The sequence below is a fragment of the Labeo rohita genome, chromosome 13 (assembly GCF_022985175.1).
Source record: "Labeo rohita strain BAU-BD-2019 chromosome 13, IGBB_LRoh.1.0, whole genome shotgun sequence".
Taxonomy (NCBI): Eukaryota; Metazoa; Chordata; class Actinopteri; order Cypriniformes; family Cyprinidae; genus Labeo; species Labeo rohita.
Genome location: NC_066881.1, coordinates 8,797,472 through 8,814,340, shown reverse-complemented (window position 1 = coordinate 8,814,340; position 16,869 = coordinate 8,797,472). Strand labels below are relative to the sequence as shown.

Sequence of the window (16,869 nt, the reverse complement as noted above, 5' to 3'; positions counted from 1 at the left end):
TGTAAAACATTTTTTTATTTCAAAGCAGAACAAGAAACACTTTTTTTTTTTTTTGATAAACCAAAACGGTCAGAAACCACACATGATATCTAGCCAAAAACAACGGTCAAAAGTTCAACTCTGAACATGGAATGTAAAAACAAGATCAGTCTAAGGATAAAAATGGCAAACAATGAAGATTAAGTTGATCTAGTCTAAATGAATCTTTTCTTTAAAAGAGAACAGTGAAACATAAATGTGTACAGTACATCACTCACAAATATCCTTGTTTAAACACCTTCAAATAATCTGTTGTCAAAAACATATACCTACAACATCTTTCACCAAGCTGCACTATACTCCACTTAGTACGCTCCTACTAGCCTGGATGCACTCTCCGCTAAAGCTCACGTTCAACTCATTTCACCGTCCCGCGACGTCGAGGCCGACAAAACCAGTCAAAGCGAAGCTAAAACAGAGCTGCATCGAGGCATTACACTTTCAAAAGAAATCAAACCCACGACTCAACATCACTTGGCGTCCATCTTTGCCATCTCCTGCAGGTATATCCCAATGCTCTCGCTGTCAAACAGAACAAAGTAAATGTTCTTCAGGGAGGAGGTGGTTGCTGAGACAAAATGGTTCGAAATGGCCTTCAGTATTAGCTGGGCTGCCGTCTGCTTTGGGAAACCATTTCTGGGGGAACAAAAATCAAAGAGGTGAGATGAGTTCCAGTTTCTGGGAACTATTTCTTGGCACATTTGCACTGAAACAGTCGTGCAGTGTTATGAGCTTTCAAGAGTGGAGTTGAAGGTGATGTTCAACCCCACGATTGCGCCGCTCACCGTCCGGCGGGTAGCGAAGGGAAGGCCACCGACTTGAGCTTCTTCTCCTCGGCAGCAGACAGACAGTTCTTGACTGTTTTCTCGAGCTGATCTTCGCATTTCTCTGAACCCCACTGAGGAACGTGACAATGGATGATGAAACGTGCTGCCATCCCATTGGCTTGGCTCACAGCCACTGCAGAGCAGAGGGAATATGAAACACTCTAGTCACAACAGCAGCAACACGCTGAAATGTCTTACTTCACAATCTACAGGGGATTTCTCCCCGCTTTCTTGTTTTACTTTTAAAGCTTCCACACTTTTTGATCAAAGAATCAAAGGACTGAGGGAAATGAGACCTTGTTTTGGGCTGATTTTCCATTGTATGTAGGGCCCTATAAAATACATTTTATTTTTTCCCAAATCCATTTTTATTTCCGTTTAAATTTTTCTGGATTCTGTTTTTTCCATTTTTTTTTCTAAACTGTTTTAATGGTTAAATTTAAAAAAAAAAAAAGTAACAAACAAACATGTCTAATTAATTAAAATCATGAAGCATACACAATTTAACAGCAATTAAACATTTTACAAAAATATTTTAAGGCCCTATGAAATACCCCCCACCCCCCACCCCCCACCCCTTTACCAAATTCTGTGTTTTCCAAGTATTATTATTTTATTTATTTATTTTTCCAGAAATACTGTGTTGTGTATGTACATGTTGTCTGGTAAATAAATTCTGGTAAATATTCCCTAAAAAATGTTTTAATAATAATTTCATAAACTATCATTAGGCCTACATTAAAGGAGAAGTCAGAGTAAAAAAAGACGAGCGTTTGACATTAAAAAAAGTATATAAATTGTATTATTTTTATGAAAATAATCGATCGTTACGCTAGACAAGACCCTTCTTTCTCGGCTGGGATCGTTTACAACCGCATTTGTGATTGTTTAAAGCTGCATTTAAACTGCATTTTGGAAGTTCAAAATCGGGGCACCATATCAGTCCATTATATGGAGAAAAATGCTGAAATGTTTTCCTCAAAAAATATAATTTCTTTACAACTGAAGAAAGACAGACATGAACATCTTGGATGACAATGGGGTGAGTACATTATATGTGAATCTTTGTTTTGTAAGTGGACTTCTCCTTTAAGTAATATATTTCTGTCAATTTCTTCTAGTTAACCAAACTTTTATTTTGGCGGGTTGCTGTGAAAACCTTCAAGTTTTTGTTTGTACATGATATGACGGTAGTTCTTCTCAAAAGAAATGGTAAAATGCTCATGAAGTGACTCTCAGAGCAGTTCTAGAGATTATGTGTTCATATACTCATATATTGAGGTGGTAGAGGCTAAAAACACTGCAAGCATTACACGCGCTTCAGTATGTCTGAAGTAAACTGTGTGTCTGCACCATTTATTTACACAGAGACACAGGATTCATATTTAAGCAGCATTTTTGTGGCTTAATATTCACAAACCCTAGTCCATATTATGTTTTGATTTAAGTGTACTGACCTACTTTTGGTTTATTCAACCGAAATTTGGCAAATTCTCTGACATTCTGCTTTATACAGTAAATTAAGTTTTTATGACTGTATTACTCGATTTCGTCCACGCTTTCCGCTTCACGGAAACCAGGTAACAATCTCTGTATATTACTTCTTAGTGTACAAATGACTCCAAGCTATAAAAATCCTCATTTACAGTGCCTTGCAAAAGTATTCATACCCCTCAATTTCTCCACATTTTGTTGCAGCCTTATGTAAAACTGCTTGAATTTTTTTTCCCCCATCAGTCTACACTGCATACACCATAATGACAAAGCATAAACAGAATTGTCACAACTTTGTAAATTTATTATTATTATTTATTTAAAAAAAAACAAAAAAAACTTAAATGAGTACATTGCATAAGTATTCATACCCTTAACTCAGTACTTAGTTAAAGCACCTTTACAGCCTCAAGTCTTTTTGGGTATGATGTGACAAGCTTTGCACATCTGCATTTGGCCTATTAACCTCTCAAGCTCTGTCAGTTTGGATAGGGGCAGACACACATTTTCAGGTTTCTCCAGAAATAATGCGCTCAAGCCCAGACTGTAGCTGAGCCACTCAAGGACATTCACAGAGTTGTCTATAAGCCACTCTTGCTGTGTGCTTAGGGTCATTGTCCTGTTGTAAAGTTAACCCTCTTCCCAGTCTGAGGTTCTGAATGTTCTGGACTGAGTTTTTATTAAGGCTGTCTCAATATTTTGGTGCACTGAGAAAACAGCCCCACGGCATGAGGCTGCTACCACCGCACTTTACTTATGGGATAGTACTCTGCAGGTGATGAGCAGTGCTTGGTTTCCTCTATACATAATGCTTGGAATTGAGTTTCATCAGACCAGAGAATCTTGTTTCTCACAGTCTGAGCATCCTTTAGGTGCTTTTATGCAAATTCCACACTGCGTCTTGCCACACTGCCATAAAGCCCAGATTGGTGGAGTGTTTTTGTGATGTTTGTCCTTATGTAAGTTTCTCCTGTCTCCACATATGATCATGGAGCTCAACTAGAGTGACCATCAGGATCGTGGTCACCAGTCTAAGCAAAGCCCTTTTCTATCAGTTGCTCAGTTTGTCCAGGAGGTCAGCTCTGGGAAGAGTCGTGGTTGTTTCAAACTTCTTCCATTAAGGGTAATGGAGACTACATGCTTTTGTGAACCTTCAATGCAGCAGAATTTTTTCTGAACTCTTCCCCAGATGTGTGGCTTGATGCAGTCCTGTTTCTGAGCTCTACAGAAGGTTTTTTGACCTCAGGTCTTGGTTTTTGCTCTGATATGCATTTTCAGCCATTAGACCTTTTATTAAGACGTGTGCCTTTCCAAATCATACCTATTCAATTGAATTTGCCACAGGTTAACTCCACTTGAAGTGTAGTAACATCTACAAGCGATATGAATGCTCCTGAGCTACAGTTCAACTGTCCCAAATAAGGGTATGAATACTTATGCAATGGAATCATTTCAGTTTTTTTATTTTGAATAAATTTGCATTAACAAACAATTTTTTGCCTTGACATTATGGTGCATGAGGTGTAGATTGATGTGGAAAAAAAGTAATTTAAAGCAGTTTAACATAAGGCAGCAACATAAAATGTGAACAAAATGAAAGGGTATGAATATTGTCGCAAGGCACTGCACTGCTTAAGATTTAGCTCATTTCCATGACTTTTCCAGACAAGTAAATGATCCTACAATCCCTGGTATCACTAGCTTTCCATGACGGCTGTACTTTTCACTATATTAAAATATTTAACAAGGTCATTTCCTGCCCCTTTGAACATTGCTAGAGCACACACACTAATTTGAGTCTGCTTTTTGTCTGCTTGTGTCTAGAAAAGTGTGTTTGATTTCAACCTGATGCGACCTCCAAAGGACCCTGGCTTTTTCTCAGCTCCTTGACGGTCTCTAGGAAATCTTTTCCTCCCGCTTTCTCCAGAGCGTTACCTGTGGCACAGCATGGAAAATAAATTAGCTTTTGCTACATATTTCAAAAGAGGCTGAAACATCTCTTCAAAAATTAAGGGAAATCGACACTTGCTATATAAATAGCATTTACCATCTAGCAAATGTAATTGACAATAATTTAATAGTAGCTAACAGCAGTGTAATGCACTGACCGATTCCCTCTTTCAGATCAATCTCTGCGTTCGTGGGATTGATGATTCCCTCCACTTTGATCGTGCCGATTTTGCTGATTTCACTCTCTGTGAGGGACAGCTGATAAACAAACCACAGATATTTAATTATTGCAAAACTTAAATCTCCTTTTTATTTGATTAGTATGAAGTATGAATGTTTGTTTTACAACTTTTTTTTCTGTCAACTTCAAATTAATTTTCATATTTATTATTTTAAGTGTGAAAATAAGTAAAAATAAATAAATTCTTGGTAATGTGTGATAAGCACAGCTATTTCCACCTTTTGTCCAAGGAACAAGCTTTTCGCAGAGAGAATAGTAAATCCCTCTCCTGGTCCGTCTTCCACTGTTGTGTTGGCGTCTGCTTCTTTGTCATTCTCTGTGCTTTTCTGTATGCAAGAACCATTTTTTAGTATTCTCACAGACAAAGATGGTACCACAGCAACATAAGTATGAGACTGCACGCACTTTGGGTTTGCGGCCTGGTTTTCCTTTGCTCTTTTTGCTGGGTTTCTTGACGGGTTTCCGGTTCTCCCTCTTCTCCGGAATGGTCACCTGAGTCTCCACCTTCACCTTGCCTCCTCTCTTCTTGGAAAGCAGCTCAGGATGGATGCGAGGCAGAACACCACCATTTGATATGGTCACCCCTCTGAGCAACTATTCAATTATACAGAAAAATAAACTAATTAATGGCATTACTTTAAGGACTACAACTGTCGAAAATGCAGATCCAAAAACATTTTGCAGAGCTATACTACTGGTCAAGTACAATTAAATATTATTTTTTTAATGAAAATAAGTCTCTAATGCCTTCCAAAGCTGCATTATGTTTTCAAAAATACAGTTAAAACTATAATATTGTGGAAATACTACTGCAAATTTAAAACAATTGTTTTGTATTTGAATATATTTTACAGTGTAATTTATTTTTGTGATGCAAAGTTGAATTTTCCGCATCATTACTCCAGTTTTCAGTGTCACATGATCCTTCAGAAATCATTCTAATATGCTGTTTTGTTGCTCAAGAAACATTGCTTATTATTATTATTAAAAACAGTTTTTTTTCTGCTTTATATTGCTCTGAAAACCATTTAAAAGTTTGGGTAATAAGATTTTTTAAGCAGCAAAAACTTTTTTCAACACTGAAAATAATAAGCAATGTTTGTTTCCTGAGTTGCAAATCTGAAATATCATATGTCACTAAATACTGGAGTAATGATGTTGAAAATTCAGCTTTGCATCACATGAATAAATTGCATTTTAAAATATATTAAAATAGAAAACAACTATTTTAAATAGTAATAATATTTCACAATATTACTGTGATATTGATCAAATACATGCTGCCTTGGTGGGCACAGAGACGTCTAAAACATTTTAAGTGTACAGCAAGTTGCTTTTAGACACCAAGAGTATGCTAAACATTAACCCTGCCCAACCTCAGTCTGTTTTAACATGTAATTCATTACCTGGTTAAGTTCTTCATCATTGGCCACTGCCAGCTTGATGTGTCGTGGAGTGATTCTCCCCTTCTTGTTGTCTCTTGCTGCATTGCCAGCCAACTCCAAGATCTCAGCTACAAAAACAGTACAACCCGAGACTATCACAAGGCTCTCAAAACAGCAATATAATTAAACGATTGCATAATGATTTTTTCTTTGGTAAAACGTGTTATTTAATTCCACAACAAAGGAGAATCTGTCTTCCCACCTGCTAAGTACTCAATGACAGCTGCCATGTAGACGGGGGCGCCCATGCCGATGCGATACTTATGGGTTCCTGTGCGCAAGTAACGCATCATCCTCCCGACAGGAAAAATGACTCCTGCCCGGGCAGAACGGGACAGCTTGGTGATCTTTTTCTTTCCTCCTCTGGCTGACATCCTGCCTTTTCTGTGGAGAAAAATCAAATATTTCTTCCATCATCATTTTTTGATCAAGGTAACAATCCATTCAGCAACACGCAATCAAAACATCGGTCGTGTGAGTGACAGCGTGGACCCACCTCCTCTTGACTCACAGTGCCACTGGATGGAGTACCTACAAGATGAATCAAGACAAAATGATTCATTCATTAGCATCTCTAAATGTGACTGAACTCAGCAGTCTCCATCTGCTTCAACAGATGATGATCACAGACACGCTCTTATCCATGTTAAATTAGTACAACAACAAAGCTAATATGTTGGCACATTAGAAAGTTAAAGCTTTCTGGTCACAATTTAAGCCTAAAAGGAGGGACTTTTCACTCCATTCATTTTCACTGATAAGCATGTGAACAAAAAGTTCAAGTTTTGTCATTTCAGATCTGCAAATTTATGTGACAAAGATCTAAACGTCACATACTGATCTCTTGGCTAAATTCAACGAAAAGCTGAACGTGTGTATATTTACACATTTTAAATTTGTATTATTTATTATACTGCATGTTGTATTATATATTAAAACCACAGCCCTAGGGTGCTGTCATATTCTGTTAGTAAAAAAAAAACACACACCAACTGGACTGCGTCCAATTTAAAATCTACTTCATTACTATCCACCGTTTTTCTCGTAATAACGGGAGCCATTTGTAAATTTTATGGGTCTGGTTTCTGGTCTCATGTGTCCAGCTATTTTTAGCTAAAGTACAAAACAGATCGTTTTGCTGATTAATATTGCAAAATGGTCTGTCTTACTGTATTATTTAATGTATTATCTTAATTATAAACACACTGGTTTGTAGTGCATACAGTTTTACCATTTACTGCACGTTGTTATTCAACTCCTTTTTTCCCGGAAGTCAACCACGTTGAAGAAAAAGGTGGATATAGTAATGTAAAAAAACAACAACAACAATATGTGACAAAAGAAGTCCAAATTAGGTGCAAAACAGATATAAACACCCAGAAGACCCACTGTTTCCAGCAAGATACTTAAGTGTGCTTCAACTATGGACACTTTACTATTACATGAGGGCACGGGAGACGTAGGTCACGTGATAATGACAACATGGCAAACGTAGTACGTCCAGAATACATTCATACTTTTTAACGCTCACGAAGTAATAACTTATTTAAAATAAGCGCCTACTCCAGAGAGTATGCTATTTTGGACGCAGTCTTGGTGCCATCTAATGAATAAAAATCAGTATGAATAGTTAAAACCAAAAATACTACAGTTTTGACGCAAACATTTAGCGCATAGCCTTTCAAATAAGACTACATGCTATGCACTGTGCTGATAATATAAAGTATATTATGTATCTTTCTATATTATTATTATTAGTGTTAAATATTATTATACAGTAAGCATTAAATACTTAACCCTACTTAAATAACGAAATACTTAAATACTTTACCATTACCATTTGTATTATTAAATACTTTGGTTGCTATAGCAAATCCATAGTTAATTTGTGGTTACTTAATTTGTAGTAACCATGGTTAATTTTTATGGGAATGGCTACCACAGGTAAAACAGCATCAAACAGGAAAGACAGAGAAATATTACTTATATAAGTTACATAAACTGGAGAAATCTAACTTGTTCATGTAAGCTGTAACTTGGATTCCTGATTATTAGGTTTTTATAAATTAATACCGTTGCTGTATTCATCTTACTGTCCAATCAATAGTTTATGCCATATTTATTTGGTAAATAACCATGTAATTAGCAGAATAATGTGCATACTGGTGGTCAATTTGAGAAAAGTTATTTCTATCTTACTTTTTTTTTTTTTTTTGGAATGAATGAATGAAATGTGACCTGGAAATGATCTTCACATTTTTTATGAGATTTACCCACATTATAAAAAAAAAATGTTCATAAGCTGTAAGTTCACTGCATGCTTTAAGGTTTGTATTTTTGTTGACAAATTCACACTGTTTGTACTTATGTATTTATTTTGTGGATTACAGGAAGGCATGAAAATCACACCGTTTAGCCTAACACAAATATGACCCATGGTCTGCGAATGGCATTCCGACTGTGAAGTAGCGCGTCGACAGACTCGAGCTCTCTCGACACAGCCTGCAGCGACCCCGCACTGCCATCGCAAATTAAAGGCACAGCGCTTGTTTTACGATAAACAGCGGACATTCATAAACACAGAGCGCGATTCCTCCCCGCTATAAAAAGTTTCGCCTCAAATATGTGTGACAAAAGACCCGCCTCCTGCCAGCAACAGCACGTTAACACCATTATATTCAGTCGGGATGCGGTACGTGATCGCGAGGCCGTCGCCGAATCCGCGATTCAAAGCGTGCGATCAAAGGCCTCGCCTTAACTTCACTGCTTCTCCATCGAACGCGCACAAAACACGGACGTGTTTGCTTTCCAAACACATTAGGTCGTGCACAAATGCATATTCTCGGTTTTCAACCCCGCTCCTCCCACATCAACTCACCCCCATTTTGTTTTCACCTCGTTTTATTTACATACAGTAAAACACCCGATCTACATCGCAAGCGAGTGATGCGTTTCAACGCAACGCGACGCGACGCCGCTGTAACGTTGTTGTTATAATCAACGCATCTGCAAGCGAGCTGCGTTCGGTTTTTTCATAACGCGAACGCTGTCGTTTCGTCGCGTGCAGTGTGCTCGAGTCGTATTCGCATGCATCGCATCGCCCGCTTATCAACTCAATATCTCGTGCCAATATTTACCTGTTTGTTCTCTACAAATGCGTCATGTACGAAATATATCTGTCCTCTGACAGGCGCAAATAAGGAGGAGTTCCTGGTCTTATTCCTATTCCCTGTCCTTGTGTGCTGAGCCTCTGCTGTTCCTTAAAAAAAAATTACAGAGAGAGAGAGAGAGACCGCGAAAAACTACAGCAGCCAGTACCACCGTACTGTCGATGGAGGCAGGCTTTAGGCTGCTGCTGCTTCTCATTTAAAAAACATTACATTCAAGATATGAAATACATTAGAGTGCACCCAGTGCAATTCGTGCTAAATGCATCTATAAGCGAATATGGGATATTATGTGGATATAATGCATTATCAAGCCATCATTTCTCATCCGAGAGCCGGTTGCATGCAGAAATAATTCGTCACAGACAGCTGCAGGTGACTGGGAGATTGATACTTACTGTAAAAATCTCTCTTCACCTGGTCTCTACGCGACGGCGTGTTGATCTTCGTTCATTTTCACATAAATAGACCCTCTCCTGACGCCTTATAATAAACTCAATCTGATGTGCACTTGGAAGAATTAACCTCACGTAACGTTAGACACGACAGGAGCGCGTTCCCTTGAGTGGTGCACTTAAAAATCAGACGTCTTCATTGTGAGTTAAGGGTTGCTATATATCTGCTCGGTTTTGTGTGTGAATTTCAGGTTAATGCAAAATCTAATGTGCGCTGAAAGGATCGAATAATGGCCTGTTTCAATAGCGTTTAGTGTCCGCAAAATCTGTGCTAGACTAAACTGGTTCTACAGAGGGCAGTCATAGATCAGAATTCAGATTTGCTGTTGTGTTATTGTGGTCCGGTAGGGGTCGGTATTGTATTGTGTTGGGTTATGTTTTTCTAGGGCCCATCAGACAAGGACAGTCGTTGCTTTGGGACGAACAGTATTAAAATCTTAAAGCATGTACATTGCATAAAATATGTTTCAATTACGTGTTGAAATCAATTGTGCAAATTCAACATAAAATTGGTTTACGTTTACACCCAAAATATCTCTTATTTACAGTTTTTTTTTTTTTAAATTGCTTCTGAACAAATAGAAATAAGAAATAATTTTTGAAGTCGCCTGTGTTAAATGTTTAGATGGTAAGTGACAAAAAATATATTTGAATAAACTAAAAATATATAGGATGGTTGAGTCTGCAATACCCATTGTGTGGCAGATTCCTTACGCTACCACAGAGAGACTTTGAAAATGATTTCCCCAGCCCTGCAGGCTCTTTTGGGGCAACTTTCAGGGATAAAGTGAGTCTTCCCCTTTAGAGCGGGCCCAGGAGGATGCTGGGAAGAGCGACATGCGTGCTCTTAGTCAGCAGAGCCAGACTGAATTATCTAAACACCTGGTTGCAGCAATCTAAACAAAGAACTGGTGATGACTGGACCTGGTCTACAGGGGCCCCTGGCTCCAGCATCTCTATGATATGGAGCTCAAATAGAAGTATGACATATGCTTACTAATAAAAGCCGGTCTGTCTCAAGTTTGGTGATGTTCAGAGAAATGCCGTCCTGTTTAAGTGAGTAAAACTAAATGCAACGTGCTGCATCAGCAAGATAAAGGGAAAATCATTTTCCTTTATTTTTACAGTGCGAGCTGAATGTAAATACAGACAGTGTGCTTATTTGTGGTGAAATCTGACTTCTCAAAATATACATCTTAAAGAGTATAACATCACAAAATCTGCGTTACATGCAAAATGAAGCTGTTTTTTTATGATTTTCATCTGCGTTTTCTTATAGCCATTTGGTGTCTTGACAGTGAATTAATTTTCCATAGTTGCTTTTTTTAGCCATATATATATATATATATATATGAAGAATTCAGATGCAAAACCAGCTAAATCCATCTGCAGTCTTTCTTTAAAAAATGCATTTTTATCAGGCTCAGATGTATTGGTTTCTATGTAAGTACCGGTACTTCTGATTGGGCTGAGTCTGGTATTTAGCGAGTTTGAAGAAAAAGTATTTGATGGACGTATAATATATGTCGAGAGCATTCACTCAGTATCATTATCTGATTTTTGACCGAGATGGCTTTTAGCTGGTTTTGCATTTGAACTCTTCATATACATACATACATACATGCTGTTACTCTTTAGGTATAATATCAAAAATGTAAATTTGGGGAAAAAAAAAAAAAAAAAAGAGTCTGTAATTTATCTTCTTCTACACTAATTATTCAGAGAAGCTGTAAGCAGTGTTTATGATGACATTATTCATTTTTGATGGATTATGTGTTTGTGAATAAGACATGATTGTGACATTGTTTGAAGATTTGATGTTAGCTTGTTGTCTTGTTGAGATGTTGAAGTTTTGCCTGGTTTTTCAAGTATCTTGTAAGCATTTTTTAGCTTTATATTTCTAAATCTAGAATCTGGAATCAAAGAAATGTCTTGTAGTCTTGATTTGGAGAAACTTAAATAACTAGAGAAAATGTAGATGTATTTAGTAAGATATGAACCCACTTTATACAATTTGTTAGAAATTATTATTTATCAATAACAGATACTGTACTGTAATATGTAATATGTGTGACCCTGGACCACAAAACCAGTCCTAAGATTTATACATAATCTGAAATCTGAATAAATAAGCTTTCCATTGATATATGGTTTGTTAGGATAGGACAATATTTAACCGAGATACAACTACTTGAAAGTCTGGAATCTGAGGGTGCAAAAAAATCAAAATATTGAGAAAACCACCTTTAAAGTTGTCCAAATTAAGTTCTTAGCAGTACATATTTATAATCAAAAATTAAGTTTTGATATATTTGCAGTAGGAATTTTACAAAATATCTTAATGGAACATGAACTTTATTTAATTTCCTAATGATTTTTGCCATAAAAGAAAAATCAATAATTTTGACCCATACAATGTATTTTTGTCTATTGCTACAAATAGACCCCAGCAACTTAAGGGTGGTTTTGTGGTCCAGGGTCACATATAAGAATTGTATATTTGTAATATGAAAATAGAGAAATTAGACAGAATGGCCATTAATATTCAGATTTTATTCAGAATGTGTCATATTCTGATTATATAAGATTTCTGTAAATATATAAGAATTATATATTTACAATATGCAAATAACAGAGAAATTAGACAGAATGTCCATTAATATTCACATTTTATGCAGAATGTCATATTCTAATTATATAAGAATTCTGTAAATATATAATAATTATATATTTACAATATAAAAATAGAGAAATTACACAGAATGCACATTAGTATTCACATTTTATTCAGAATATATCATAAAAGAATCCTGTAAATATATAAGAATATATATATAATATGAAAATAGAGAAATTGTACAAAATGGCCATTAATATTTAGATTTTATTCAGAATTTGTCATATCTGATTATATAAAAATCCTGTGTATATATATATATATATATATATATATATACTGATTACTGTAACCACTTTATGTTGTCAAAATTACCAAAAGACAGTTGGCACATTCTTATATTAATCGAATTTTGGGTCACCCACCTTTATACTAACCTAAAATATCCTATAATTTTTTTTTTTTTTTTCAAAAAAATTGGATATTTTCTTCAGAAAATATAAATATTGACTAATGTTAATGTAAGGTGTTTTTATGATGCCATCAAGACTTTTTATATCAAGAGTGCAAGATGTTTGCGAGGAGTCCTTAACTGGAACAAGCTGTCCTGCCAGTGGCATGATCAAAAAACCCATCAGCAAAATAACCTCCATCACGCAGCTCCGGCATGGCTACCTTTGCCAGGTATTTTTAGGCCTCAGACAAGTAGGCGATGGTGCGTCTCCCTCTCCCAGACCACAATCCACAAAAAGAGCCCCACTTGGGGATGCTGTGAATAGCCCCCCTTCTGTTTAACCCATCCCTCTGAGGTCCAGTGTCACTGCAAAGGGCCCTAAGAGAGTCCCAAGGCAAAAAGAGCCGTACTGAGAGAGAGAAAGATAGCGAGGGTAACAGAGGAAGAGTTTCAGATTACACTCAAAGGGGGCTGCCGTGTCAAAATAGGCCTTCAGAGTGGCGACAAACCGTGGGCCACCGACCTTACCCCTTTGCCAAGCCGAACATTCCTGCCGGATATTTTTAGAGGTGGCATTTAAAGTTGGCAGAGTATCAACTCCCAGGCAATCTGCAGCATTTCCTGTTCCTGTAAAAGAGGGAGGTCTGGGACACAAATGCCCACTCAGACAGGGCCTGTCTAGAAATAGACATGTCAACCACGTTTTACTTCAGTTTCATGTTTTCTTGATGCGTAAATGACAGTTTCGTTTACAAACTAGCACACATTGTGTTGTGCTGAAACACAGCATTGTTGACATCGCTGGTCAATATTGAAAGAGATGAATTGTGGCCCTGGTCCAACCTAAACTAGGGTGAAATACACACACTCATGTAGATCTGTAAAAGGGCTGGGCGGCTCCTTTGATCACTGTTTATGAGGAAAGTGCCAGAATGACCAACAAGTCATCTATCCAGCTTTGCTAGTTAAGCCAAACATCCCCTGTAGCGATTTAATTTGAAACAGGTTAGCCCAGGTTAGCCAGTAGCCCATTTTTAAAGTTAAAATATCAGTAAATATTCAGCCGTCAGCACTGTTTGGTTAGTGCTGGGCGGTTTGACCAAATATCATCACACTTTTCCCTGACTGTACCTTTATATGAATTAGACTACATGAAACTGTTGCAGAACCACTGTATTTTAATCACGATCTAAACAAACAAGCTACATGTAGCATGAACAGTTTTTGATATAAATTAGATTTTATAATTGAACTATTTAATGCAAAAACATAACGGTCTGACCTTAGCTTTGTGAAATTATGCTACATAAAACATGTCTGCACAAAACAAAAACACCAGGTGGCGCTTATGGGACATCAGCGATACAACGTTTCCTTACTTAAACAAAGTAAACGTAAACAAAGCTTTTAAAAACTACATTAATATGCATTATACGGAGGTAAGATGAAAAGAAAATACCATCTAAACTTTTCTGAAGACAGTCAGTTCCCCTCAGAGACATATAAACTCTCACTCTCAATTTAGTAATTAGGATTTTCTTTCAATATTTCGCGCATCGTGAGCAGAGATCTTGCTCTGCCTAATACAGTATTTTCTCCTCTTTCCATTCGTCTTCAGCGTCTCACAGCTAGTTGTGTGTTATTAATAGTTCTCTAACCATTAGGCATAAGTTTATGCAGTTGACATAGATCCCTTTTCAATTCAAGACGTCGTTTACATTGCTTAGCCAGTGTTTTTCAAAAATTCACACGGTGCATAATTCAAACCGGTTTATCGTTTGAACCAGTGTATCGCCTAGCACTACTGTTTGGGAGTAGAATATTAGATGACACTTTAGGGACCAATTCTTACTATATTTAGTTGCTTAATAGCACGTGTATATCAAAATTCCATTTAGTCCATTTATTTCCCCTTATCAACCTTATTTTTGCTGTAAGAGTGGGCGTGGCATTTTATGTACATTTTATGGGTGTGGCTTCCATCTGCATACAGCTATTTTTAGCTGTACTAAACAGCTCACGTTGCTGTTGATATTGCAAATTGGTGTGACTTACCATATTATTTTAATGTATTATGTAATGAACACACGTTTTACCTTTTACTGCATGTTGTTATTCTTCTCATTATTTCCATAGTCTCACCCATAGGCTTACTTCTGCGTTGAAGAATAAGATGGATAGAAAAATGGATTAGATCCATCTCCATTTCATATCTGAGAGCAATTTGTCACTTATCTGATGCTTAATGTTTGCTTTGCATTAAAAGGATACCCTTGACTCTGGCTACAGGCGCTCATAGATCACTGGAAGTGTGTGAAATGAACAAGACAGCTTCTCTGTTAACAAGGGCAGCAGCAATGAAACCAGCCCTGGTGTCACAGATGCTTGAATAAGTGCCTGCTTTTTTGTTGGAGCTTGGATAGACAAGATGGTGATGACAGCGTGTTTCCTAAAGATAGTGTTTTCCGTGACATGGGCTAATTGGCGACGAAAGGCTCAACGTAACTGGCATTATCGGTACTGAGTTTATGATCCTCAGACAAAATCAAGAGTTTTATTGTCTTTTTCCGTGATGTTATGAGTAAAAATTGTGCATAAATTCTTTTATTGTTTCCAAAGCGTAAAATCTACATTCAACATTGTGCTGATGTCTTTTCAATGACCTCATATTTATGAATATGGTTAAACAGTTTATACCTGTGGGAGTTAGTCCACTTGTGACTAGGTTTGTCTACTGCAGCAAAGGAAAATTTCTATTTTTAAATACCATATATTGCTTTTGAGATTTCCCTAAACCATTGGTGGGAGATGAAAGTTGACCACATTATAAACAAAAACTTACTGTTAATGGAGTGCTATTATGCTTTTTCACTTTTTGAATGTGTGGTGTCTATGTTTGGGCATAAAAAAGATCTACAAAGTTACAAATCTCAAAGTCCACTCCAAGGGAGATATTTCGTTTTTAAAAAAATCCCTTTTCAAGAACTACAAAGAATGGCTCCTTTGGCCTACATCGTTGTTTTCAGGGTGTTGTGATGTCACAATGTGGCCTATTAGAATATCATTTAAATAATTCCCGCCTACGGAAATTCAAATGGTTAGGGGTTTGATGGGGACGAGGTGGGGGATTAGCGATGCAGCGCGGAGAGCCGCTACTGGGATGCTTCAACGAGCTGCAGCGGGGCTGGTATAAACACAAGCATTGACTTGAGTGGCCGCGATCAGCTCAGGTGGCATTGTCGGAGCCTTAACACGCTGCAGACGTGCAGTATAGGGGGTCAAAACACATGCTGAGGCGCAGCTGGTATAAACACAAGCATTGACTAGAGTGGCCATCAGCTCCAGTGACAGCGTAAGAACTATAATGCGCCGCAGACATGTGCAGTGTGTCGTAAGAGATTTATTCATCATACAGTGTAGACTTATAACCTGAGTGTTTTTCAAAATGTATAAACTTGCATTAGAATAGGATAGGCTAATCAGTGATGATGTTCTTTGATAATGTTAATGTTCTTTGCTCGTTTTCTGTAGCTGCTTTTTGAATAACTAAGGAAATGTAAGCATTATAATTAGTAAATTACATTGTTTTTATTCAATTGTTGTCATGTTAAATACAAATTAAGTCATATTAAAAATATTAGGCTGCTTTAAGCCTTATGCTGGAGCTGATTTCAGGCAATGAAATTATGTAAATAATTAAATATATTAGCACGATAATATTATGTAACGGCGATCTCACGGGCTGACGATAGGACCCAACACTCTTGTAGCGTCAGCTACTTTTATTATATCCTTTACTGTAACGGAGCAGACGGAACTTGCTGATTTGGCAAGGGGCGTGGCAGTACTGAAGCACCGTCTAAGCTGTTCACCAATCACAATGCACTGGGACTGCTAACCAATCACTACACATTTAGTTTTTTGGAAGGTGGGCCTTCATCAAACCCGGATCTAATCGAGCCGTTTGTGCCAGGCTGGGGAGAAAGGTATTGTAATAATGTAAATTATGTGAATAACCAAGCATAAGAGCATGTTCTAGAACACCCCCAAAACAAAATCAAGACTTTGTAAAAGAGCATATAGGACCCCTTTAAACATTACTGCACATTGTAGGCCTTGTGTATTAAAAAATATTACAGAATTAGGTGGTGAATTGTATTTCATCACCATTACACACATA

At 37.2% G+C, this 16,869-nt stretch overlaps 1 protein-coding gene across 3 annotated transcripts; it reads right to left on the bottom strand.

Annotated features, from left to right (window-relative positions):
* On the bottom strand, window positions 1–9,890 carry LOC127175491 (core histone macro-H2A.2). 3 transcript variants are annotated; one of them, XM_051126592.1, is made up of 11 exons: window positions 9,562–9,889; window positions 9,134–9,255; window positions 6,493–6,527; window positions 6,199–6,380; window positions 5,958–6,064; window positions 4,957–5,145; window positions 4,770–4,877; window positions 4,469–4,568; window positions 4,206–4,295; window positions 825–999; window positions 1–675 (listed from the first exon to the last, which is right to left on the bottom strand). In XM_051126592.1, the coding sequence occupies exons 4-11, from the start codon at window positions 6,368–6,370 to the stop codon at window positions 510–512; spliced, it is 1,107 nt and encodes a 368-aa protein (XP_050982549.1). In that variant the 5' UTR covers window positions 6,371–6,380; window positions 6,493–6,527; window positions 9,134–9,255; window positions 9,562–9,889; the 3' UTR covers window positions 1–509. The 3 variants fall into 3 exon arrangements, with proteins under 3 accessions (XP_050982549.1, XP_050982550.1, XP_050982548.1); XM_051126593.1 differs by lacking the exon at window positions 9,134–9,255 and having other exon boundaries at window positions 9,562–9,890; XM_051126591.1 differs by lacking the exon at window positions 9,562–9,889 and having other exon boundaries at window positions 9,134–9,313.
* Between the last annotated feature and the right edge of the window lie 6,979 nt (window positions 9,891–16,869).

What these genes read in the sequence shown, in the direction of transcription:
- LOC127175491 (XM_051126593.1), bottom strand. Translation starts at nt 6,370, where the DNA reads ATGTCAGCCAGAGGAGGAAAGAAAAAGATCACCAAGCTGTCCCGTTCT. An exon ending in TGTCATTGAGTACTTAGCAG is followed by an intron (nt 6,065 to 6,198) that starts GTGGGAAGACAG and finishes CTGTTTTTGTAG; the next exon opens with CTGAGATCTTGGAGTTGGCT. An exon ending in AACCAGGCCGCAAACCCAAA is followed by an intron (nt 4,878 to 4,956) that starts GTGCGTGCAGTC and finishes TCTTGCATACAG; the next exon opens with AAAAGCACAGAGAATGACAA.